At 44.4% G+C, this 21731-nt stretch overlaps 1 protein-coding gene across 1 annotated transcript in view; it reads right to left on the reverse strand.

Annotated features, from left to right (window-relative positions):
* The window catches only part of T265_02630 (hypothetical protein), a gene marked incomplete at both ends in the record, with an annotated part of 33262 nt that overhangs the window by 3477 nt on the left and 8054 nt on the right, over window positions 1-21731 (reverse strand). Inside the window, 13 exons of the mRNA XM_009166928.1 lie at window positions 1415-1698; window positions 3676-3809; window positions 4288-4475; window positions 4560-4821; window positions 7574-7857; window positions 9222-9348; window positions 11437-11549; window positions 12232-12390; window positions 12927-13133; window positions 13468-13853; window positions 15666-15790; window positions 18366-18537; window positions 19450-19717. Of these exons, the coding sequence (XP_009165192.1) occupies window positions 1415-1698; window positions 3676-3809; window positions 4288-4475; window positions 4560-4821; window positions 7574-7857; window positions 9222-9348; window positions 11437-11549; window positions 12232-12390; window positions 12927-13133; window positions 13468-13853; window positions 15666-15790; window positions 18366-18537; window positions 19450-19717 (2709 nt within the window). The remainder of the gene's footprint in view (window positions 1-1414; window positions 1699-3675; window positions 3810-4287; window positions 4476-4559; window positions 4822-7573; window positions 7858-9221; window positions 9349-11436; window positions 11550-12231; window positions 12391-12926; window positions 13134-13467; window positions 13854-15665; window positions 15791-18365; window positions 18538-19449; window positions 19718-21731) is intronic.

Raw genomic sequence — 21731 nt, forward strand, 5'->3', positions numbered from 1 at the left:
GCGCACACGCACAGAGATATATATATATATATATATATATATATATATATATATATATATATATATATATAGGTAATGTGTTGGAACGTTGGTAGCTCGGGTGTATTAGCTGGTGATTCGTCAGGTGGCTGTTGATCTGAACGCAGAGCTTGACAATTGATTTGCAAAGGTTTCGTCACCATTCGAGGAGACATCTTCATTGCGCTGTTGGTTCCTCTCCTCGTGCCTGCGTTTGTATAGTCTACAAAGAGCAGTCTTCGCGCTGTAACCTGGACTCTGGTCGGTCCGATCTCACTCCTATTTCCAGTAGCTTGCTGTTCTATTGATTTCTCCTTCGAGTCCTTGTTCAACCTCAGGTTTTGTGGTTCTGGATTTCCTTTGTCCTAGGAGGTTGGTAGGCAAGATCAATCTCAATGCGCTTGTTTATTGCTCCATCAGTGGAGTGCCATGCCTCCATGAACTCGCGTTCTTTCTTTGTTCTTGCCTGGCCCGATATTCTGACATTATTCCAATGGAAATTGTGTCCTTCTCCATCTTCGTGTACAGAGATGAGAGAGAGTTGGTCGTATCTTCTGGTGGCGAGCTTGTGTTCGTTGATTCTGGTTGACAGTTTCCTCACTGCTTGTCCTACGTAGTGTTTTTCACAATCGTTACATTGAATCTTTTAGATTACATTTGTCTTTTCCGTCGCATTAAGTGTCCCTTTTGGTTTTGATAGTACTCTTCGCAGCGTGTCAGTCGGTCTGTGAGCCACTTTTATGGCATGTTGTCGTAGTATCTTGGCGGTTATCTCCGAAATGTTTTTGATACATGGTAATGTGATTGTTTTGCTTGTGTTTCCGGTTGTCGAGTTGGTTGGGTTGCATTTTCTCAAAGATTTCCAGACGAAATTCCTTGGGTAACCGTTCCTTTGAAAGATTCTGTACAGGCGTTTCTCTTCTTTCGCATTAGATTCTACTGTTGCAGTGTTTCAAATTGCATCTCTGTTTGTGGCAGTTTGGGTGGTTGCTGTGGTAGTTCAGAATTTGATCCGTGTGCGTAGCCTTTCTGTAGAGTTCTGTTTGCATTTGTACATTCGGCAACCTTGTGACGAGGACATCTAAAACCGCCAGCTTGTTGGTGTTTTCCTCTTCCATCGTGAACTTGACGTCATCGGAGACAGTTTATCAATTGGATTGATCGTTGTAGTTCTCTCTTCTTGATAATGACAAAGGTGTCGTCTACATAACGTATCCACAACTTCGGGTTGATATCCGGCAACACGATCCTCTCCAATTTTTGCATTGCAATCGCGGCCGCAAACAGAGTCGTTTTTGTCCCCTAGTGGCAATTAAGGTGGAAACAATACCCCCCCCCCCAAAGAATATCAGACACAAACATCGGAAAAGGAAATTGAATGAATCTTTGAGCATACTTGAACTGGTGCGACACGTGGAGGCAAGACCAAGCCTTTATTGTCTCCGTGCATCATAAATAGTACACCAAGGCTGCGAGTTGTAAAGCCCCATGAATTCTGGTACACGTGAGCGGGCATCCCCGTGGTCGGGTGATCGTAGGTCACATCGAACATTCGACTGAAATTCTGACCCAAATGATGAGAAGTTGCGCCCTGAATCGCACGACCGGTTCCGCTAATGTAAGCCTCAACGGTGGTTGTGTAATCGGCTCCCGCAAATTTTTCTTTCTCCGTCTTCCGTCCTGAAAACCACGAAGTGATATTAGATATCGAAGTAAAATGTGCTCAGCAGCAAGTACAGTGATACGTTTCAGGGAGTACCATCATCGTTGCTGACAGCAACCACAATGCGGTGTCGCATCTGGGTTTATTTAAATAGAACTCTGTGATGAGACTAACGAAATGAGACAACGACCAAACGTTGAATCGAATAAACTTGGCAGAAGACGATAATAGATACTCAGTTGACACTGGCTGGTGGTCATTTCATCAGTCTGGCTAGCCAAGCCAGTGACAGTTATGTGGATCCTAACGTGGAAGGTGGACATCACACACGGCACCACGGTCATGGCCTTTACACCCATCAGCCAAGTTCTACTTGGCTAAGTATGCGTTACGTTGAATTTAGCATCTCACTAGACAATAATTCGACAAGTAGTGCACACGACCGAGCCACCGCTGTGTGTAGTACTACCCAAAGAAAACTGCTTAAAGTAATATTCATTCCCTGATTAGCTCATCTCGGATTCCTTGATGTCATCGTACACCAACTATGATTCAGAGACATCGACGACGGAGGGTCTGGATGCACAATTAAACGCTGTGACTAGATAAAATGAATTTGATGAAATCAATCAGCACTGGTTATTCATCCATTCAGAAAAAAATCGAGAACAATATTCTGCAAGGTGTTCACGTTAAACGATGGTCATGCTCCATGTTCTCCTTTGTTCATTGAATATCTACTCATTCAGTATGCTAGAACTACCTGCTTCCATTCCTCATTCCACAATGTGGCTTTAAGATGACAGTGCAAATTTAATAAACAAGACCTAGCACTAAGATCATCGGCCCACCAAGGGATCCGTTGTTCATATCCTTCAAGTTTGGGGGCATCAAGCAGGATTCCGACCATTCAGGAAAGATAGTGGCCGTTGCATTACGGTAAAAGGGTCAGCAGCGCAACAGATCTCCGACCAACAACCAGTTGGCATCGTGGTTCAAACCCGATCTCTGGTCTACGAATTCTCCTGTCTAGGTTTGGGCAACCTGGCAGTATCCCAGACCTTGTGCTTCCTTCCGGTGGCATGACAGCTAGACACCGGAAGGGTGCTACAGCTGAATAATTTTGATTTTTTAGTTGACTTCAGCAGGGCCTATGATTCCGTGGAAACACTAGAATCTAGGATATGACTGGACAAATAAAAAGGCCCTATGGTTTGTAAATATATCTCACGTTATCCTTTCCAAAACCGCAATTAAGTAGTACACAAGCCAGTACTCCGTGACGAATTACAATCGCTAGAGCAGCGAATAGGGCTCCTCAGGTTAATGCATGGGATAGGCACCACGTTTTCGCGACCACTGGCTGTCAAAGAAAGCGTAGTTTTCTATTTCGGAACCTTACTGGCGGAAAATTTTTGGGGGCAGTCCATGACACAGCAACAGTAAAACTGAGAGCCGCGGGATTCTCCTCACAGGTGGTTGGAAACCTACCGACACTAGTAGTGGGCCGATAATAAATTGCTGGACTGTCCAGCCAAATTACGGCTACTATCATGTCCCAGACTTTTGTTTGATAAGTTCCGTAAAGATGCCCGACACCAGTCGTAAGTGGAATATTATCCCGACCATCGCTTAGTAAAACGGTATTCTAACGTGCGGTCACTTTTCCTCAGAACATATGGTTTCCTTTCAGGAATTCAGCAACACGTAAGTACAGATTTGACGCGCTGCTGCTCAAGAGCAACTCCATGTCCACTGATAAAGATGAAATGAGGGCTAAACACATGAAATTTCCGAGTTGTTCAACTTTATTTAAGGTGGATCCGCGCAGTCACCTACCGAAAATCGTGTACATTTGACGACACCGGTTCATCCTTGGAGTACAGCAGCGCGGATACGCACAATGCAAACAAGCGATCTTGCAGAAGCAACAGTGTATTTTAAGATCTCGAGTCAAACCATAAATAGGCGCGGATTAAACAGGTAGTTCTTACCTCTGACGACCGGAACTGCCAGCAGATCTTGATACACCTCCGCATACAGATCCAGAATAGTGAGGACCTCGGCCTCTGCATCGGCTTTTTCGGCGAAGGCAGTGTGTCCTTCCTGCCATAAGAATTCTCGAGTTCTGAAGGTCATTTAAGTTGTACACCAGTTACATAAGCCCCATGAGAAAAATACCGTGAACTTATCGCAAGGAATGAAGCAACTGGACTGGATCGTTAAAAGCCAATGAGCGCTAACAAAACAGAGGAAACAGACACTATTTGGTGCATTAAAGATTTACAATCGCACATTTATATCAGGGATTTTGATCAAAAAATGAAGAAAAACCGTTTTAAAAGTCACTAAAATTGACATATTTGCTATTATGGAGCCATATACTGGAACAATGCGCAATTATTGTGTCGGTCATAAATTGTTATGGCAATTCAGCAATGATGTGCGGAGAACCGGTCACATCAAGCAGAAAAGAACAATTATGTACGTCTTCGAAAGAACTTCCCCAGTGGGCGTTTGCTTCACTCTTAAGCTTTCAGTGTTGGGTGACAAACGGGCTAACTACGGTGTAATAGCTCATTTATACTGTGCTGAAAGTGACATACCGAAGGAAAGGCTGTGGATGTTTGAATTCCCAGCGAATCACGTTGTTCCATTGATTCAAGCGTAATGGGAGATCACGGTGCGACTGAATCCACTTAGCGAAAGCCGGATACATGATCGTCTCACTTGTCGGACGCACTGCAACGGGCTCAGCCAGCTCCGAATCGCCTGACCTAGTCACCCAGGCAACCTAAGTAAGTGGATAGACAAATGAATAGTAAGATGTGTACGAACACCTCAAAAGGCGCCAGCAACAAAAAGACTGTCCACCTACTTCGGGGGCGAAATCTGCCACGTGGGTCTTTTCGCGCTCCAGAGCACTCTTGGAAACAAAGATGGGAAAGTAAGCGTTCTCAATTCCGATTGACTGTAAACGGGCATCAATGAACCGCTGAAGCGTTTGCCATATGGAGTAAGCCCAGGGGCGAATAATGTAGCACCCACTAATGTCATAGTATTCCAAAAGTTCAGCCTTCGTGATCAGTTGTGAATACCAATCGGCGAAGTCTGTTTCTTTTCGCGCTTCCAAAGCCAACCTATGGATAAAAGTGAGATCAAATGATAGAATGTAGAAAACGAGGTAGTCGGACCAACCATCATCAAAGGCAGCAACAGTGAAGTTAACACTGATGACTCGTTGCCATGCAAACCAAATTTATCTTATTAACGTACAAAAAGAGTGAACAGAAAGTAGACCACGCTAGCCTGAGATACCCACACCTCCGAACACTGAATCAGACCATCTGGACAGAAACCGAAAGAACGAACTCCGCTGATCACCTATCTGCCATGTATCCCAGTGTTCCAATGGAAATACAAGACTATCCGCATCGCACCAAGCGTGTCAGAGCTCTCCACAATACCCCTTTTGGCACGTCGCATGTGGTCCATTTCGCAGTTCTATATGTTTACAAGACAACGCCAAACTCAGCATTCACCGTACATTACCAAGCCACCGTAGGTAGTTCTGAGTGTTCTCCTCAACCGCTGCAGGCAACGAATTCGTCATCCATTGGCAGCAAAGTTTGCATTATCAAAGGTATGGAGCCTGAAGACACTTCAGATCGTCCATTCACACAGGTCATGTTCTGCAACCACGTAGTAACTAAATCCGTATTGCTAGCTGTTACACTCCTGGAGACCCAGTGATAAGCCTTTTGACGCCACAGGTGAATTGAGTAAGTGGACGTGATTCAAATCTTCAAGAATCATCATGCACTCTCTTCGCCACAACTCCAACGCTTCTACTGAAGCCTGCGTGCAATAAGCACGCCAAAAGGTGGCACGACGGTGATTATTTTATCAAATAACGCTTTTTTTCCCTATCCGTTCTGTATTCCTCTTTCAATTCAGGGGGAATCGAGCGTGCAAACAAGAGTGATATGTTTTCCTGTTGAATATATAGTGTGAACATTAAAAGCAGTGCAGTGAGCCGGGTTTCGGGGTTTGAAAATTGGATACCGTTGCTGCGTATGGGCGGGCAGAGGTTCTCGCTGAGATTGATGCAAGGCGAAAGGAACCTTTAGTCCTAAGCCCAGGACCTGTAGAAAGCGCACTGCTAATAGAGTGGGATAGAGAAGAGAGAAAATACACGAAAGAGGGAAACACAAGCAGCGGCGCGTCTTCGTTTACCTGCCTACTGTATGCAACCAATAAGGCGACCGAGATAAAGGTATTAAGTAATGGTTGTGACGAGTGGTCAGGCGTAGATGTAAAGTTCATGGTTGTGAAAGGCCTTGGATACTTCTAGGACGTCGTTGGCTTCAAAGCCTGATTGCAAGGCAGCAGATTCCAACAGTGATATATCGAACAAATCACCATGCATGTTTCCAATAAGTCACCTGGAGATATAACAACCTGTCTTAGGCTTTTGAGACTGTGGGCATCACAGCCAAATCCTCCAGTGTAATTCAACGGCTAATACAGGTTTAACTATTGTCTCAGTGCGATACAATGTAGATTTGGAAACAGCAAGCTGTGTCTACCCAGCCCGATCCTCGACTCCGGGAGCCATAATCTTCCTTTGGTAGGCGATGCTACGTGAAGACTCGTAAGCAACAAGCACTAGCTGAGTGTTCACCAGAGGCATTATTTTGTCTGAAGCAACAATAAAAAGACATCACATTTTTATGACATTCCGTCCTCAACTAACCTCCGAGCTACCAAGCATACAGAAGGAAGGCCGGTAGACTGTTCGTAGGCCTTAATACGCAGACTGGAAACACACGTAGAAAAACAAAACTCCGACGAGTACCCACAGATACAGTCTGTATGCTTGTGATACCCCCTGAAAAAAGCGCACCTGCGATTGATGTTTCAAGAAAAGTTAAGGGAGCGAAAATCGGTGACTGAAACCATGAACAGTGATGACAACCAGGGATTCATCATTTGCCGCCGTAGCAGACGTACATCACTCAGTGGTTGAAGCGCGAACTTACCGACCAGGATGCAAGCGGTTCGAGCGCAACTTCGGCATCTGGATTACTTGTGTCTAGGCTTGGGTAACCTGACAGTAGCTCAATTCTCGCGCTTCCTTCGGTTGGCATGATAGCTATACATCTAAGGGGTGCTACAGCTGTACGACTACCGATTAAACGAAGCTGTGACCACATCCCGGAAGCTCTACTGTACAAAGTAGATCATAAGGTTGACGGAAACTCGGGGATTGTGCCTACCTGATAAGCCCCAAGAAGGGCGAAACCGGTCGTGGGCTGTCGAAGAGTTTTCAGCAACCTTGTGAGTTGTTTCCCTTACGAAAGTCTACTGTACAAAGCTTTTTGTCCTTACGGAGATTAAACAGATGGGCACAGAGCGACTAAACGAGTGGGTCAGTTACTGGAGGCTTTAGAATGCTGATGACAGAAGCACGCACCCATCGACCGATAATTGGCCACAATGGAGGTTTGTTCTCATTACAACCACCCGCCGACTGTCAACAGCCAGTTTATGACAACCTCCACACTTAATTAGATATTGAACCAGTGAGTCGTGATAAACAGTACCTAATCAACGGCATAAATTAGTTTCGGAATAAAGATGTAGCAAAAACAGAAGCTTCACAGATGTTTAGCCTGAAAACACTGTCCGCAAATCAATGTATATCCATCTGCAAGATTGACAGTAAGACAGCATTTTCAACTCCAGAAAACGGTGCAGTGCAGAAACAAGAATAAATTTGAGCTTTATGCATTAGGTATCAACCAAAGAAGACAATTGGTGTGAACATTTCTGTATAACCACGATCAAAGTGTTGTTACTCTTATACTCTATTAACTGGATTTTACTCACTTCGTTTGCTTTTTGGTCTGTGATTTACTTTCTGGTGCATTGGACTTCTCATCCTTGATCTTTGTTGCAGCTGGAACAAGACATGGCTCCACTGCAGACGTAGGCTGCTCAGTCATTCTTTCTTTTGGTTGTGACTGTTGTTGTTGTTGCTGCTGTTGCTTGTTCTCTTTTGCTTTGGCTCGACCTTCCTTGCGCGCCTCCTTCTTTTCTTCCTTTTTCCGTTGTCGTTCCGCAGCCTTCGCTGCTTCCTCTGCTGTCATTTCAGTTGTCGCTGGAGTCTGCACCTGAAGAAATGAACATATCGGTTCCAGTCGATCAATCGGGCATAGAAATAAGGAATGAGTTGGAACAGTAAAGCCAAAGTCGACGGAAAATCGAAAACCGAGAGGACTTGAGTAGTTAGACGGACTACAGAATCCTACTTTTTAGTGCTGGAGTGAGTCCCTCACTACCCAGTTGGTCAAGTGACATACACCATGGCGAATTCTTTCGGACTACACATTACAAACAAACCAATCCGGTCACTTGAGGCCCTCAAACAGTCAGACGAAATGAGCATACGTGTAGGCCAATAGGAGATGGGTCCAGGAGAAGAGCTAAGACATTCAGAGAGAGGCGGGTTTATTACCCCATAGCCCCTTCACTCAGTAAAGTATAATCCTGGGTACGATATCAGCTAAGCGGACACTGAAGAACCCGTCAAAAATGAGACCGAGGATATCTGGGTGGATAAACGTTTAACTCGTAACAAGAGACAAACTAAGAACAAATATAGAGAAACTCCATTCAGAGCAGTGCAAAAACAAGATAGAGAAACCGTTCATGACCTAGGACTGTCAACGACTCGGTTATGAAGATAAATTCCCTCCCCTCCTGAAAACAGGCTTCTCCAGTGTTCTCCGTTAATCCCAATACTGGCTCTCACATCTAACAAACAAGTGTTCCCCTCACATCTTTTCCAGACGTTTGGTCTTCGTCTTAAACCACAGAGCTCGCCAAAAAGCACAACAGTTTACAGCCACATTGACGCACACGAAGGTGGGTTGGATACTCGCATGAAGATACCAACTGTTGATTGCGAGCGTACTTATATACGTCACTCATTCCAAAAACAAATATCAGGCCATTTCGAGTTAGGGTTGTTGATCTTTCGATCTACACTGGAAAGATACATCACAAATATTAGCTGATCCACTATTCCTTCTATCTTACCAGACCGGTGACCAAGACAGCCGGTTAGACGACTTATTAACTGATTCTGCTCGTGTCTGTTTGGATGGCGAATTGAGCTATTTTCCAACACCATGGGGGCATCGGTCAAAAGCATTGTCCCAAATAACAAACGAAACTTCCTGTTCATAACGCGAGAGAGACAATCAGAGCTCTCGGAAGGAGACGAGCAATCATGTGGCAAAATTGCCATTGACGTCGAAATCAACCCAGTAGTTCACAAATGCACATCACAGACCACACGCATGAGGTATACAAGTGATATAAAAATCTAAAAGCTGGTAACGATCGATGATATTCGTTTTCGTAACAGTGAAAATCCAGACCAGTGTACCCCCAGTGATGAAACATACGCATGAAGGACGATATTTTTGCTAAGAGACATCAAAGGTCCACAAATGCACCGCAGAATGCCTACCTTGGCTTTGGAGGATCCGCCAGATCCCTTGCTGGTTGAAGAAGCAGCAACAGAGCTACTGTCCGCTTTGGCCGTGCCCTCGGGAATCTGGATCAGTACGCACGGGGATTCACAACCAGTTGCCAGGCTACATATAACGTAGAAGGGAATAAAATATGAAGGATTACAAAACAACAGAAAGAAAAATAGTGGATGGTTCCTCCGGTTTGTAAAAGTACAATAGAAATTGTTCCGTGAGTTCAAAATGTTAAGGACAGATGCTCCCGATTTCCTGTTTAGTCAAATGTGGTCAGCACGTAACAATCAAACGTGAGTTTCAAACAGGAAATCTCCGCGTTTGACTGTTAATCTAAATGAATAACTGAACCATTGAGGACGACGATGTATGCAAGAAAACCAATTTTATTGATTCCGTTCTCGATATGTAGTAGCTGACGCAGAGCAGAAGATCCAACGAACTGCCTTGAACAGTTTGTGCTCACAATTAATTATGTAAAATGCATGACGGAAGACAGTTTGATGTACTTCATGAGCTAAAAGCTTCTAACCTTATTTTGACCACAGTGTAATCGGAAATAATTCATGTTTATTGTTAACACCAAAGAACCCGCTACACAGGCGGACAGCACTGTAAACTACACCGGGGAAATACCAACTGATCATGAGTGCCCCATTCGCATGTAGCTCTGTATTTAGCTATTCGTACCTATATGGGCATTTTAATAAGTGTTGTCATCGTACAGTTGCCGTAAACACCTATCTAGTGTAAACTTCTCAGTCTATCGACCGCCAGTTGAGGGAACCCAGGCCGTGTATGCCTGTCTTTTACTCGAGTACAAAGTAGTCGGTTATGGAGGGTATATTATCAAAGCATCATAGGAAATACCACCGAGAAGTTCTTCTTCTGGGTACCGGTGCAATTTGATGAACCGCCTAGGTATACTAAACGAACACAGCGGGCAAACAGTTGGCTACAGCTACCCCTCTATACCAATACTTAATTCCCAACTCCATCGAAGGCGGCCGCATCACAGCAGGGAAACTTTGTTGTATAACGGACATTACCAATTATTTTACTGCTTTCGGGCGACTGCCTCCTGAAACAGGATAAGTCGGCTCCAGGCGGATATGAAGACTGAAAAGTGCAAATTTCGTCTATTTGCGATGAAAGTGAGCCCCGATATGGTGGCCAAGTTGTTTGCTGAGTGTGGTAAATTCGTTACAAGCACTCCACAACCAATCGAGGTGACATCATCAGTGTGAACAAGCCGATCAATAACTGTGCACCCTGAGCTATGAGCATCGTCCTGTATATCACCGCTCGACTTGCTTCAGTAGTAGCGTCCTCAAAGAAGGAAACGCCAATATTAGTTGCAAAGTTGGCTGGCACTGTTGATTAGCTGATCTTTGCCGGTCACAAGTTCAAATGAGCAACATGACTCCTTTGTATCGGCACACTTTATTGATAAATACACGGTATGTATTGCCATCTCCAAGAGACAACTCACTTACACTGTGTTTTGACTATTGCATTTTCGCGACTATGATATTCTGTGATCCGGTTCAAACCAGATTCTATGAAAAACACTGTTTTTACTGGCTCAGATGAAACGGAAGAGTCTGGAAACTGTGAAACGTCCGTTCATTGTGAAAATGCTAAGGATTAGTTCACCTGACTGACAAGCTGTGTAGTCTCCAATTTAGTTCGATATCCTTCATAAGCGTACAAAAATCCTCCCAGAAAAGTAGGGAGGCGCCAATCGCAGAATCACAGCCCTATGCACCGGGATGTTTGGACCGACTGTATTTTACGAAATTTTTATCAAAACGTGAATTAACACTGTCGTTTGAAACTGCTCGGCCTAACTTGCTATTCTTAGTTTTTTTATAAATAAGGGACGAAAAGTGTAACAGCATTCAATACCTGAGGCTTTAGCGCATAAAAGTACATAAAAAACCTAAAGGGAATAGTATACACATAAGAACAGCTCCGAAGATGCCGTTGTTGACAGTACTACTGTGATTTGCATTTACTAATCCGGAAATGCTACTCCGACAAGCCTCAGTGGTCCAAGTGTATCTGCCACGTAACCGAAGCGAGGTGCACGATGAAGTTCTTAGAAGAAAATGTTGTTTTATGACTATCAACTAACAACAAAAACTGAGGTCAATCTAGATGCAGAAAATCTCGTAATCCGCTTGTCTCGAAACTTACCATTTTGATTCGTATGGAGCGTCACAAATATAGTAGCCACGTCGCTGAAGTTGGATAATGTCACCCTTCTTCAAATCCTTCAAAGCGGGATCCCCCAAGAGACATTGTTCGGTCTAGGAGGAAAAAAACTGAGGCTTGTATACATAGCTAAAGGCACGAAGCATTTGACAACGAACCTTCCCAAAAGTAAACATCAGGAAAAACAGTTGCGTTGTGTGGGAAAGAACAGTTCCCTATTGTCAACTCAAGTCTCAGAAGTATGAATTCTGCGACAACAAAAACCAGATGGCCTACAATCCACAATACCCAGTGCACCGCTCGCTCACGATCGATCATATGTCAGCTACCCATGTTGGGTTGCCGAACAATCGTAAGAAAACAGTCCTGTTACAGTAACTATAACCTTTGGTGTTAGTAGGAACAAGCCCTAAAGATACCAGATAGTGTGGCTCAGTGGTGCAGGATTAAGAACACTGTGTAGCGGTACACACCGAATCCGAGATAATACCCTGATGGCACTAAGGCGTTAGGCCGCCGACAGAACAGATTCGGCGTAACTCACAGAATAATTCTATTGGTGTTGTCCTTACCACGGTTCCCATTGATTCCTAACAAGTCTAAATCAGTGAGTGAGTATCGTCACGATCGTACCGCGTCACTACATCCACCCTGTGAACTTATCCGATCCTTGAGCATAACACGTGAACAAAAGAACGATAACCCTAACATTGTGTTTTTCAAACTGATTTGACCTAGCAACGAACAGCTGAAGGTTAGTATCAGAAAATAACTCACCTTGGATTCCCGATTGATGAACAACTTGAAATCGTCGTCTTTGGTAATGATCGCCTTAGTCAACAGGTGATCATAAATTAGACAAGTGACTGGGGTAAGTGAAGGATTTTGTTTTCCAGGATCAGCCAACCAGGTGACCTTGAGGGTCTTCTTGTAGTCCTAAAAAACAATAGATAGAAAATTAGCACAAAAGAGAGATTAAGCTGGGATTCAGTTGAGTCTCTAGTGAAAACCAGATTGATATTCAAATGAGCGTATTCAGCGAACAATGAACAGAAGCTTGAAGGTTCGTGTAGTGAGACATCAGTACAACGAAAAGAAACTCCTCTAAAGAAAGGATTCCCCACTGGAGAGTTCCTAGTAGCATCCTGCGTTAGTCACGCTCCAGCACACCAACGCCTTTAGGAGAAGCGAAATGGCCCGGTTTCCCATGGTGATTTTCCTTGCAGAGAACTAATTTAACTGAGTTACTCCATCAGTTACGTTCTCTGACATTTAACTATTACTAAAGAAAGGCGGATTAAACAATGAAACTGTTCCAGGATGTGAACCTCTCTTAAAACCAACTGCTTGAGAAAGCACACGCTGGGACACATGGGATCTGATTCACAGCACGATGAACAAAAGCCAAACACTGACATAAAAACCGACGTAGTTGATGCAGAATAGCCTGAAAAGAACAAACCACTACTTACCGTATCTTCTAGGTTCAGCTGAACATCGACTCCTGTTACAAGGCTATCCTCCCGATTGATCTTGACCACCCGACAATTGCCCCAATTGATGAACGTGACGTTCTCACCTTCCTTGAAAGAAACTGCATCAGCGTGCTCCACATAAATTACGGGCCCCAGTAAAATTGAACGATAGCCTAGGTTCTCATTTTTTGGATGAACTAGAACCTAATGGAACAATCGCACATAAGGGCAGTGACGTTATGGGTAGTAAAATGAATAAAAAAGTGACTTGGTGCAACCTAGAAAACGAATAGTCCAAACAGTCACTTGGTTAAATTGTGGTACGTTTCCAGTGCAGAGCAATCACGCAACCTTGGAGAGGTCTGAGGAATGAGATACTGAGACAATGTTCAGGCCCAAATGAGACTAGTCCAGAAGTCAGGGATGAAATTGATTGACGGACCTAACGGTCGGACTTTCGTGTTACCAGTCTGCATTAACTGAAAGACGTTCTTACTGAACACCAGTTAAAATCCAGACGAATGAAAAAGCGACTTACTTGCTTCTCTACGAGGGAAGTTTGCCCCTGAACTCGAACAGGAACCAAACCATGTGGTGCGTGATTGCTGGGATCGATGGCGGCGGGATCAAGCAATAGGCCAGTGTAGCGGGGAGCAACAGGATCAATGACCTTTTTGTTGAAAGCCCAAATTTTATCCCATTCCATTTGAGCAGATGATCGACTGCCGCCTTGGGCAAGAATAAACTGACGTAGCCCCTCAGCAGTCATACCACGTCGAAGGATTCCGGAGACAGTAGGCATTCGAGGATCGTCCCAGCCATCTACAATCCCTTCTTCCACAAACCAGGTAAGCTTGCGCTTGGATAAAACCGTGTTTTGTAGAGCAAGTCGACTGTAATCAATCACATGGGGGCAACGGAGTCCTGAAGAAGTGAAACAATCGACAGGGTCAGTGGCAACGGCGAGAGGTGCAAACTGAATGAAAACGGTATTTCGTACTCGACCACAAGATGGAACACTAACAGGGGCGTTAGATACCAATACAATGACATTATCGTGTCACAAGTCACAGGCTATCTCTACCGGTATCACCTGCACGTGCGAAAAGTCACCGACAGCACGTGGTCGTGGCTAAAAGAAGACAATGTATGAACATGGATTTAGATTGGAACAGCAATCATTTATTAGCGAAGAATGTTTTGATCGTGAGTTGGAGTGCAATTGAATTCAACCTTTTGCTGTTGAAATCCCGCATTTCTTCACTCACAATAACAAAGTGAAGGAATTCCAGTTCATCGCAACGCAAGCACGAGCAAGTTTCGCGCCTGTTGATCCTGAAAGTCTTTTACCGGTAACATAAAGCCTTTGATTCGCAGAGCTGTTGAAGTGCGAGGTCTTGATTAAAGCCATCTATGTTACACAAAAATGGTTCACCTATGAAGGTCATTTGAAAATCGAAGGGGGCAGTTTGTGGAACAAGGCGGATAGGCGTAGGTGTTTAGGATAACTGCTTTCTAATGCGTGTCAGCTATTTGCTTCGCGACTATGCAATGAAACCGACGAAAAAAATGAATGATTGTTACCGCTCAGTCAGCTTTGCGAAAGCCGAGGTGACTACTGAAATATAAGAGAGTGAAGTAACAAACTGACAACTATTTTTTGCAATTGACCATGACTTTCGGCCACAATAGAATAAACAACTTTCAGAAATCTTTTGGAGGTTCAACAGAGGGGGTGAGTATTTTGCTTAGATCTTATAAGAAAGCTCTAGTGAAATCGGTACTGTTCTTGGTGAGTAACAGCCAAACTCCAGGTAACTTAGAAAGTCTTTCGACACCACCATAAAGCCCCAAGAATAACAAAGTTTACGTATCTCTCTACACGAAGACAGAAAAACAAATCAAACAGCTAGTTAAATTCCCATTCACTGACATGGTTAGGAGAAACAAGCGAACATTTTCCTTGGTCAACAAACAAGCTTGATTGTAGGACAGTGTCCCCACCCATGTGGAGCGCGCGTTAAAGATTAATGATATTAGTCGATCTCTTCGTGTAGTGTATATGAGGATAAAACGATAAGCAAGCTTGACAGTTTGTTGATCAGTCTATCTGTACCCATAAAGAGTATACGCACTGCAAGTATCCCGTTTCGCGATCCTTCCTGATCGGAAGTCTAATACTCCTGCGAAGTAAATTCAAATCAAACCCGTCTCTTCATAGTAATTATTCCTGGCTTGCATTGCATTGCTCGCCTCATTTATAGCATGAACTTGTGTGCCATTTGTTTCGGAAAAGTTTGGTAAGCAATCGATGAACTTGTATGATTCCTCCGCAAAGAATGTAGCTGGTGAAAACCAGTGGCTAAAAAAATACCGAGTATACCTATGGTGTCGTCAAGCTGTAATCAATGGCGACTGCATGACCTCCAAAACCATACGTTTCCGGCCCTTTGCTACAGATACGGTCTTGATGTTGTCATTGGGAAAATCCATTTGTTTCATCTTTTTGACCAAGATCCCTTCCGTTGCGAATAATAGGATCTACACCAATACTATTCGCGCTCCCCGCTATTAGCCATTCGCAGTGAGTCACATGGAACAATACTCTCATGGTATTTTTGTGTCTGAGCTCAAACGCAAAACTGGCTGGGAAAATAACAATTTTTCATTGCATAAGCTAACTTGACACAAGGAGAGGAACAGACAGGGGTAGGACTGTTTTACTCCTACACTTACCGAGAGCTTGACAAATCCAAGCGTACTGTTCATTTCGGTCGTTATACTCTGACGTTCGAAGGGCATGCGTCACACCTTCGATGCTATCGACCACGGGACAAGCAAAGTCGTAGATCGGATAAACACTGAGAAAAAGTAGAAGGGGAGCAAAGTGGGATACAATCAGAAGACAGTACCACAAAAAAACGCCACCGGAGCACGGGTGTATTTAGCTGCTTGGGAGCTGAATATCTGGAAAGATCAACCCTCAAGTTATTTGGGCATTCTTCGATAGCTGGGATAAATAAGACCATACCGGTTGGTGGCATGAAGAGCCAACCTAGTAACAGTTTACTTTGGAGGCTGTTGAAAAAATATGCCGGCTACAGGTCCCTCTGGTGAGGAGATGACAACGTCAGGTTCTGGAAACATCCCGATAAGTTATCAAATCAGGAGATTGGAATCTACTTCTACGCGATCTCCATTTGACAGACAGAATTGGAGATTGGCGAATTCGTTCTTGAGTGACAGCTTGAATCACTAATAGAGACTGTATAAATGTGCCGTGTTTTATCTTCTACCCCAGCTTGTGGGGAATATACTTGCCGTGCTGCGTGAGTAACTAGTCCACGCCACTCCTTCCGACGACCAACAATGGTCACATGTGCCGATCTACAGAAATTGTGACAGTGTCTGGAAATGAAAAGTGTCCCTTCAAGATCCTTGTATCCTATGAAGGCTTTATATGTCTCCTCCCGTGAGCACATACGTGTCTGCGGAAAATTCTCTCCTGAGTTTACCCCAACCAGTGGCGTCAGGCAAGGATGTCCTATGTCGCCGTTTCTCTTTGACTTCGTAATCAATATGCTGTTTAAATTTGGTTCATCTATCTCTAACACCTTGTGGATAAAAATATATCCGAGGTGTTCGCTCACAAACACTGAGAACACCGACGACATTGCCATACTTGGATTAGAGCCTTAAGAAACGCAAATTATCTTAAATAACCTAAGTAATGCTGCTCCACAGTTCGACAGGTGCCTCACACTTGTAGATTGCAAAGCGTTTCCGCAAGATTGGTGGGGATGAAACCCAAACCTCATGCCTACAAATAAACCGATCGATGTTACAGATAAGTTTATCTCAGCGACTGCATAAATCCCGGCTGTCTGGGAGAAAACTAAATCAGCTGCCGAGTTAGGAAGGTCGTGACAACGTTTTTAACCTCTGACATTTGTGGCGTCAAAGTGGCACCAGCTTGACTGTCAAGGGTAGAACGTACAATGCCGCCGTTCGATCTGCCCTACTTTGTTGACGGGAGATGGAGACCTTCGAAGGTATCATCATCACAGACAACACCAGTGTTGACACTGATGCTTCACTGCCGTACAACCATAAAAACCGTTCGGCTACATCACCCTTTTGGTGCTTAACTGCCATGCAACCCGAAGGAAACACGAGGGCTGGGATAATATCAGGTTGCCCAAGCATAAACAGGGGAAGTCGAGAGGCAGGGGTCAGGTTCGAACCACGACCCTCAGCCTCAGACCAGATAGGTGGTGTATGCTTTCCGCGACTGAAGTACCTGCTGCACAACCAAATACCCGTTTTGTAATTATCTCGTCGCGAATTCGTTGATGCCATCCGAAACCAGCAGTACTTCTGAGGGATCAGTGGTAAAAAAAATCTGAAGATGCCTCATACCATCTGCCCGCAGAGGTCATGTTTCGTACCCATACAACAATACAGCCTTTTCTGTAGCCTGGTACACGCGACCCAGTGATAGGCCTTTTTGACGCCACAAGTGACGCAAATTAGCAAACGAGCCTTTGAGGTTCTTGCACTGACTTCATCAGACACACTTCCGTCAGAGCTAATATAACTGCCGAGGTATGTGAAGTTATCCGCAACCTCTGGTGCTTCTTGAATTGTAAGGGGTATATCCAAAAATACACGTTAAAAAGCGTGACATCGCACTTCGAAATTACTAGGCGCAAGCGATAGTGGTCAGTTTATTTAACAAGGCTAGTGCTGCGCGTTAATCTTCGAAGATGAATGCTCTCCGTGTTTGACCTTGGTACCCCTGGAGCATTTAGCGTGTATGAAACACCAGATCAGTAATGCCGAAGTACGCCGGATAGATTTTTGGAAAGTTCATCCTCCCTCCACAGGCTACGCTTGTTAAGCCATATGCTTCGTATGCCTCGCAGAGCCCTCTTTGCCCAGTCATGTGTCCGATGGAGGCGATCCAGAAGCGGTCAGTTTATGACCTGGTGACGAAGCACGGAGTACGTTACCAGTCAACTCACTCGCGCTGATAAATGCCGTCTTCCCGGATGGGGAAAAAGGGGCATGAAGAATCAATGATTAGTGCCCCTGAAAAACAGGTCTGTGTCAGGCTGCCAATGGCAGTCTTGCAACAAATCGATCGCCTGAACTGCATCCAATCCCTACCATACCGGACAAACAGAACTGTTCGATGTCAGTGAAGTGATTGGGCCATCACCTGCAACACGTGGGGCTCTGTACCCCATTCTTATCCTCAGTGAACGAAGCTGTAACAACTGGGACCACTGCATTTCGATGTACAGTTTGTACCTGAAAAAAAATAACCAGTGGATGCCTTGAGTACAAAAACACCACTGGAAATATGTCCACAAATTCCTGAACCCTCTCGCCTACTCGGACGCCAGTTGGTCCACGGAAAACAAACTGACTCACTTGTATTTACTTCCTGTCCGCACATGAGACTCTCGTTTGCAACGATAAATGGTCGGATCCCGAAGGGCTCCATTGTTCGAATTCATGTCGATCTTGGCTCGAACGCAACACTGGACACCAAACTCGGTGCCTTTTTTCATTTCCTCCCACCACTGTAAGTTTTTCTCCACAGCTAAATGAACAAAATTCATAGAAACAATATACTGTACCACAAACACTTTACAACATCGACATATACGACAAAGAACATACAACCAGACTGGGATTAACCCATTGCTTCCATTAAATGAAACAATTCCCAGGTCTACCAAAAACGCAGTATGTATCACATTGTGTTCCTGGAAGCAAAGACTTTGGTCGCCTCATACTCCCATTGTAACCAGGACAATAACGAGCGTGCAGGGGTGACAGGTGAAAAAACAAATACGGGTCAGTCATTCAGCTTCGATCAACTGGACTGGATTCATTGAGTGCCTTGTTCTGCTCTGTCAGCAAGCAGAGGACCATTGTGCAGCCTATAACGGAAAAAACTGCCACAAAAATTGGAAGGTGCTGAGTTGGTCGTGAACTGAGACTAGATCATCAGCAGAGATGAAGTATGCAAATTTTCGTTTTCATTTCGTAATCAGGTACCCACCCGAAAAATTCTGCTTTTGGGTGCGCGTCCGAGCTGGAAACTAGAAATCATGAAGCACTTCAAGAAAAATTGAAAATTACATGTCGAGAATCAACTTGGGCGAATCTAATAGAATACCTTGCTTGGTAAGTCATGCTATATAGAGGTTTACTGCTTGCACAACCAACTCAGAAAAACTAATGGACGATGTTCAGTCCAGAGGAACGAAGTGCAAGCGTGAGTTGACAGACTGCAAACGTTGTCAAGAGATGTAAAAGATTGACGTTCGACGGGATTGCCAAAAACATTCAACAAGCACATTTGGAAAGCGATCGCTTATGGGACCAACCAAATGCGCCTTCATTAGAGCAGCGGTTCAATTGTCAGCCTTTTCGAAAAAAATGCAGCGGCAGGCGTGTGCTGATTTATTGTGTTTACGCAATTGGAGCTGAACCCGGAATAACTTACAGTTTTCACGACAAACCGAGGGAATCCGGTTCTCCCTCTCCACCTTCATTTTCTCCCCATCTGTGTTATCCACATATGCATTGCCCTCTCGAATCATTTTCTCACAAAGTTGTATCAGCAATTCAAAGTGATCAGATGTATGCGTTCGAACGTCCCAGTGCACGCCCAAACGTGGCAAGTCTGATAAAATGGATTCTTCGTAGGTTGCCTTCTCTTTGGCTGGATTAGTATCGTCAAACCGTAAAATCAGGCGGCCTTTAAATGTGTCCTGATATTGAAGTAACAACAGAGCAAAAGGACCACAATGTGGTGCCGCATTGATACAATCAAACGCAAAAATTAACAAACGTCTATCAATGAAGTGAGAAAGAACCGGGATCGGTTACAAGAAAGGACAAGTTACTATACGTTCTTAATGAAGAGCAGATCACACTAACGAGCAATCAAATGCAGTAACCTCCTTCAAGACCTGCCACCAAAGGGAAAGGACTTTCTGCCTCACCTGAAAAAAGTGGTACTCTCCTGGGGTCACGTATAGGATTGAACCGTCAAAAAATTTGCGCAAAAATTAACGGATTTTAGGGGTAATTTTTTGTCCCTTGAGAAAAATAGTGCACTTCACACTGAATAACTCAGTCTGAACACAAGTTTCGGCCAATGTTTCAAAGCGAATCGCGAGATGGCCCAAGTGGTTAGAGCGCGAATTTACTGAACAGAAGGTCCGTGGTTCAAATCCGACCTCCGCCTGTCGACTTCCCCTGTCTAGTCTTGGGCAACCTGGCAGTATCCCAGCCCTCGTGTTTCCTTCGGGTGGCATGGCAGCTAGGCACCGGAAGGGTGCTACAGGTGAAAGCGAATCGCCTGACATAGCCAATGGTCTAACTGATGTCTGTCGACGTCATTCATGCTTTCTGCTTTCAGAGACCTCGTTTTTCAAAGCGTCGCATCAAAATCTTCATTCTAACCAACTTCACCCTAGTACAGTACAAAACCGATACTGGCTGCTGACAAAAAACAGCAACCATTCGATAGTCATCCTGAAAATGGTCCCCATTAGAAGACTAGCATTCATCTTGAATTGGCATAGTTTTGAGGTCATATTTTCTGTGCTTCCAAAGGCAGGTCCTAGGTGGAATTCGGTTGTACGATTGAAAGGGAAGAGGTGCACTCAAACCCACCTTGCATTAAAAGATCACCTTGCTTTAACAAGAATAGCGGGAATGTGCCGTCCTCAGCGTGTCTACCATGAACGGTGCATAGGTATGTGCCGGAGCCACACCTTAAACATGCCCCATCAACGTCCCAACAAACGAAGCATTGTTTCATATTACAAACGGTCATTGGCAAGTTTCGTCGAGAACAGTCCATGAGACGTAATTGGAGCGGCTATAATCAAACGGAATGTTTGAGATCTTCGAGCCTCAACGGATGGTGTCCAAGCTAGAAACCCATAGCCAATTCCAGTAAACAGTGTGCTATCAAGTATTGACCGGACTTCTAAGCGCGATCTTATCCGTCGTTGTGTTAGTGTTCGTTAAGGTCCCTAAGGATGTTGAGTTCATTCTGCTAATGGTATACCACTGAGAGGATGTTTGGAAGCATTTATTCTCGTAAGGATCCGTTGTTCTTGATCGCTTTTCTTCGGGGAATAGCAGGCCTTTTTGGTTCATGATTGCCCTGTCTGTTGTTCTTTGGTATGATGTTGTTCCTAACTGTTACCCGTCTGCTAGGCACCAGTATTTACCACTGATGTGCTGCCAATGATGACGCCACCTCAATCAGTGTAGAGGATATCACCCATCAAAACCAGTAACTGGGCCACAGAGATAATCACCCATAAAATACTTACTAAAATCTAAAGGTAAGACCATAAAAAGTGATACTGGGAAGGAGGAACTCAGGGCAGAAATCGCCGTTCCCAGTGTGACGATAGGATAAACATTTATCGAGCAGTAGAAACGGTATACTGGGCTTTGGTCACAAGTACTTTAGCTATTTTAGTAAGGTTTCTGGTAGTTTACATACTCTCAGTGTGTTGGCTTGGGTCTCAAGCGTAATTCGTCCAAAATTGGCAACCAAGTCCTGAAGTCTGTTCTACAGACTATGGAGTCCACGGCGTTTCTCTGGGGTAAATCGCTTCTCGGGGAAGACGCCGTGGATTTGCCTGCCGCTGCTATCACCATTTAGACGGTCGCCCTCGGAAAGGATATCAAACTTCACTAGCCCATCTTCTACACGCAAAGCTCAACAAAAATCGGTCATATCACACGTTCCAGTAATTC

The sequence above is a fragment of the Opisthorchis viverrini genome (assembly GCF_000715545.1).
Source record: "Opisthorchis viverrini unplaced genomic scaffold opera_v5_33, whole genome shotgun sequence".
Classification (NCBI taxonomy): domain Eukaryota; kingdom Metazoa; phylum Platyhelminthes; class Trematoda; order Opisthorchiida; family Opisthorchiidae; genus Opisthorchis; species Opisthorchis viverrini.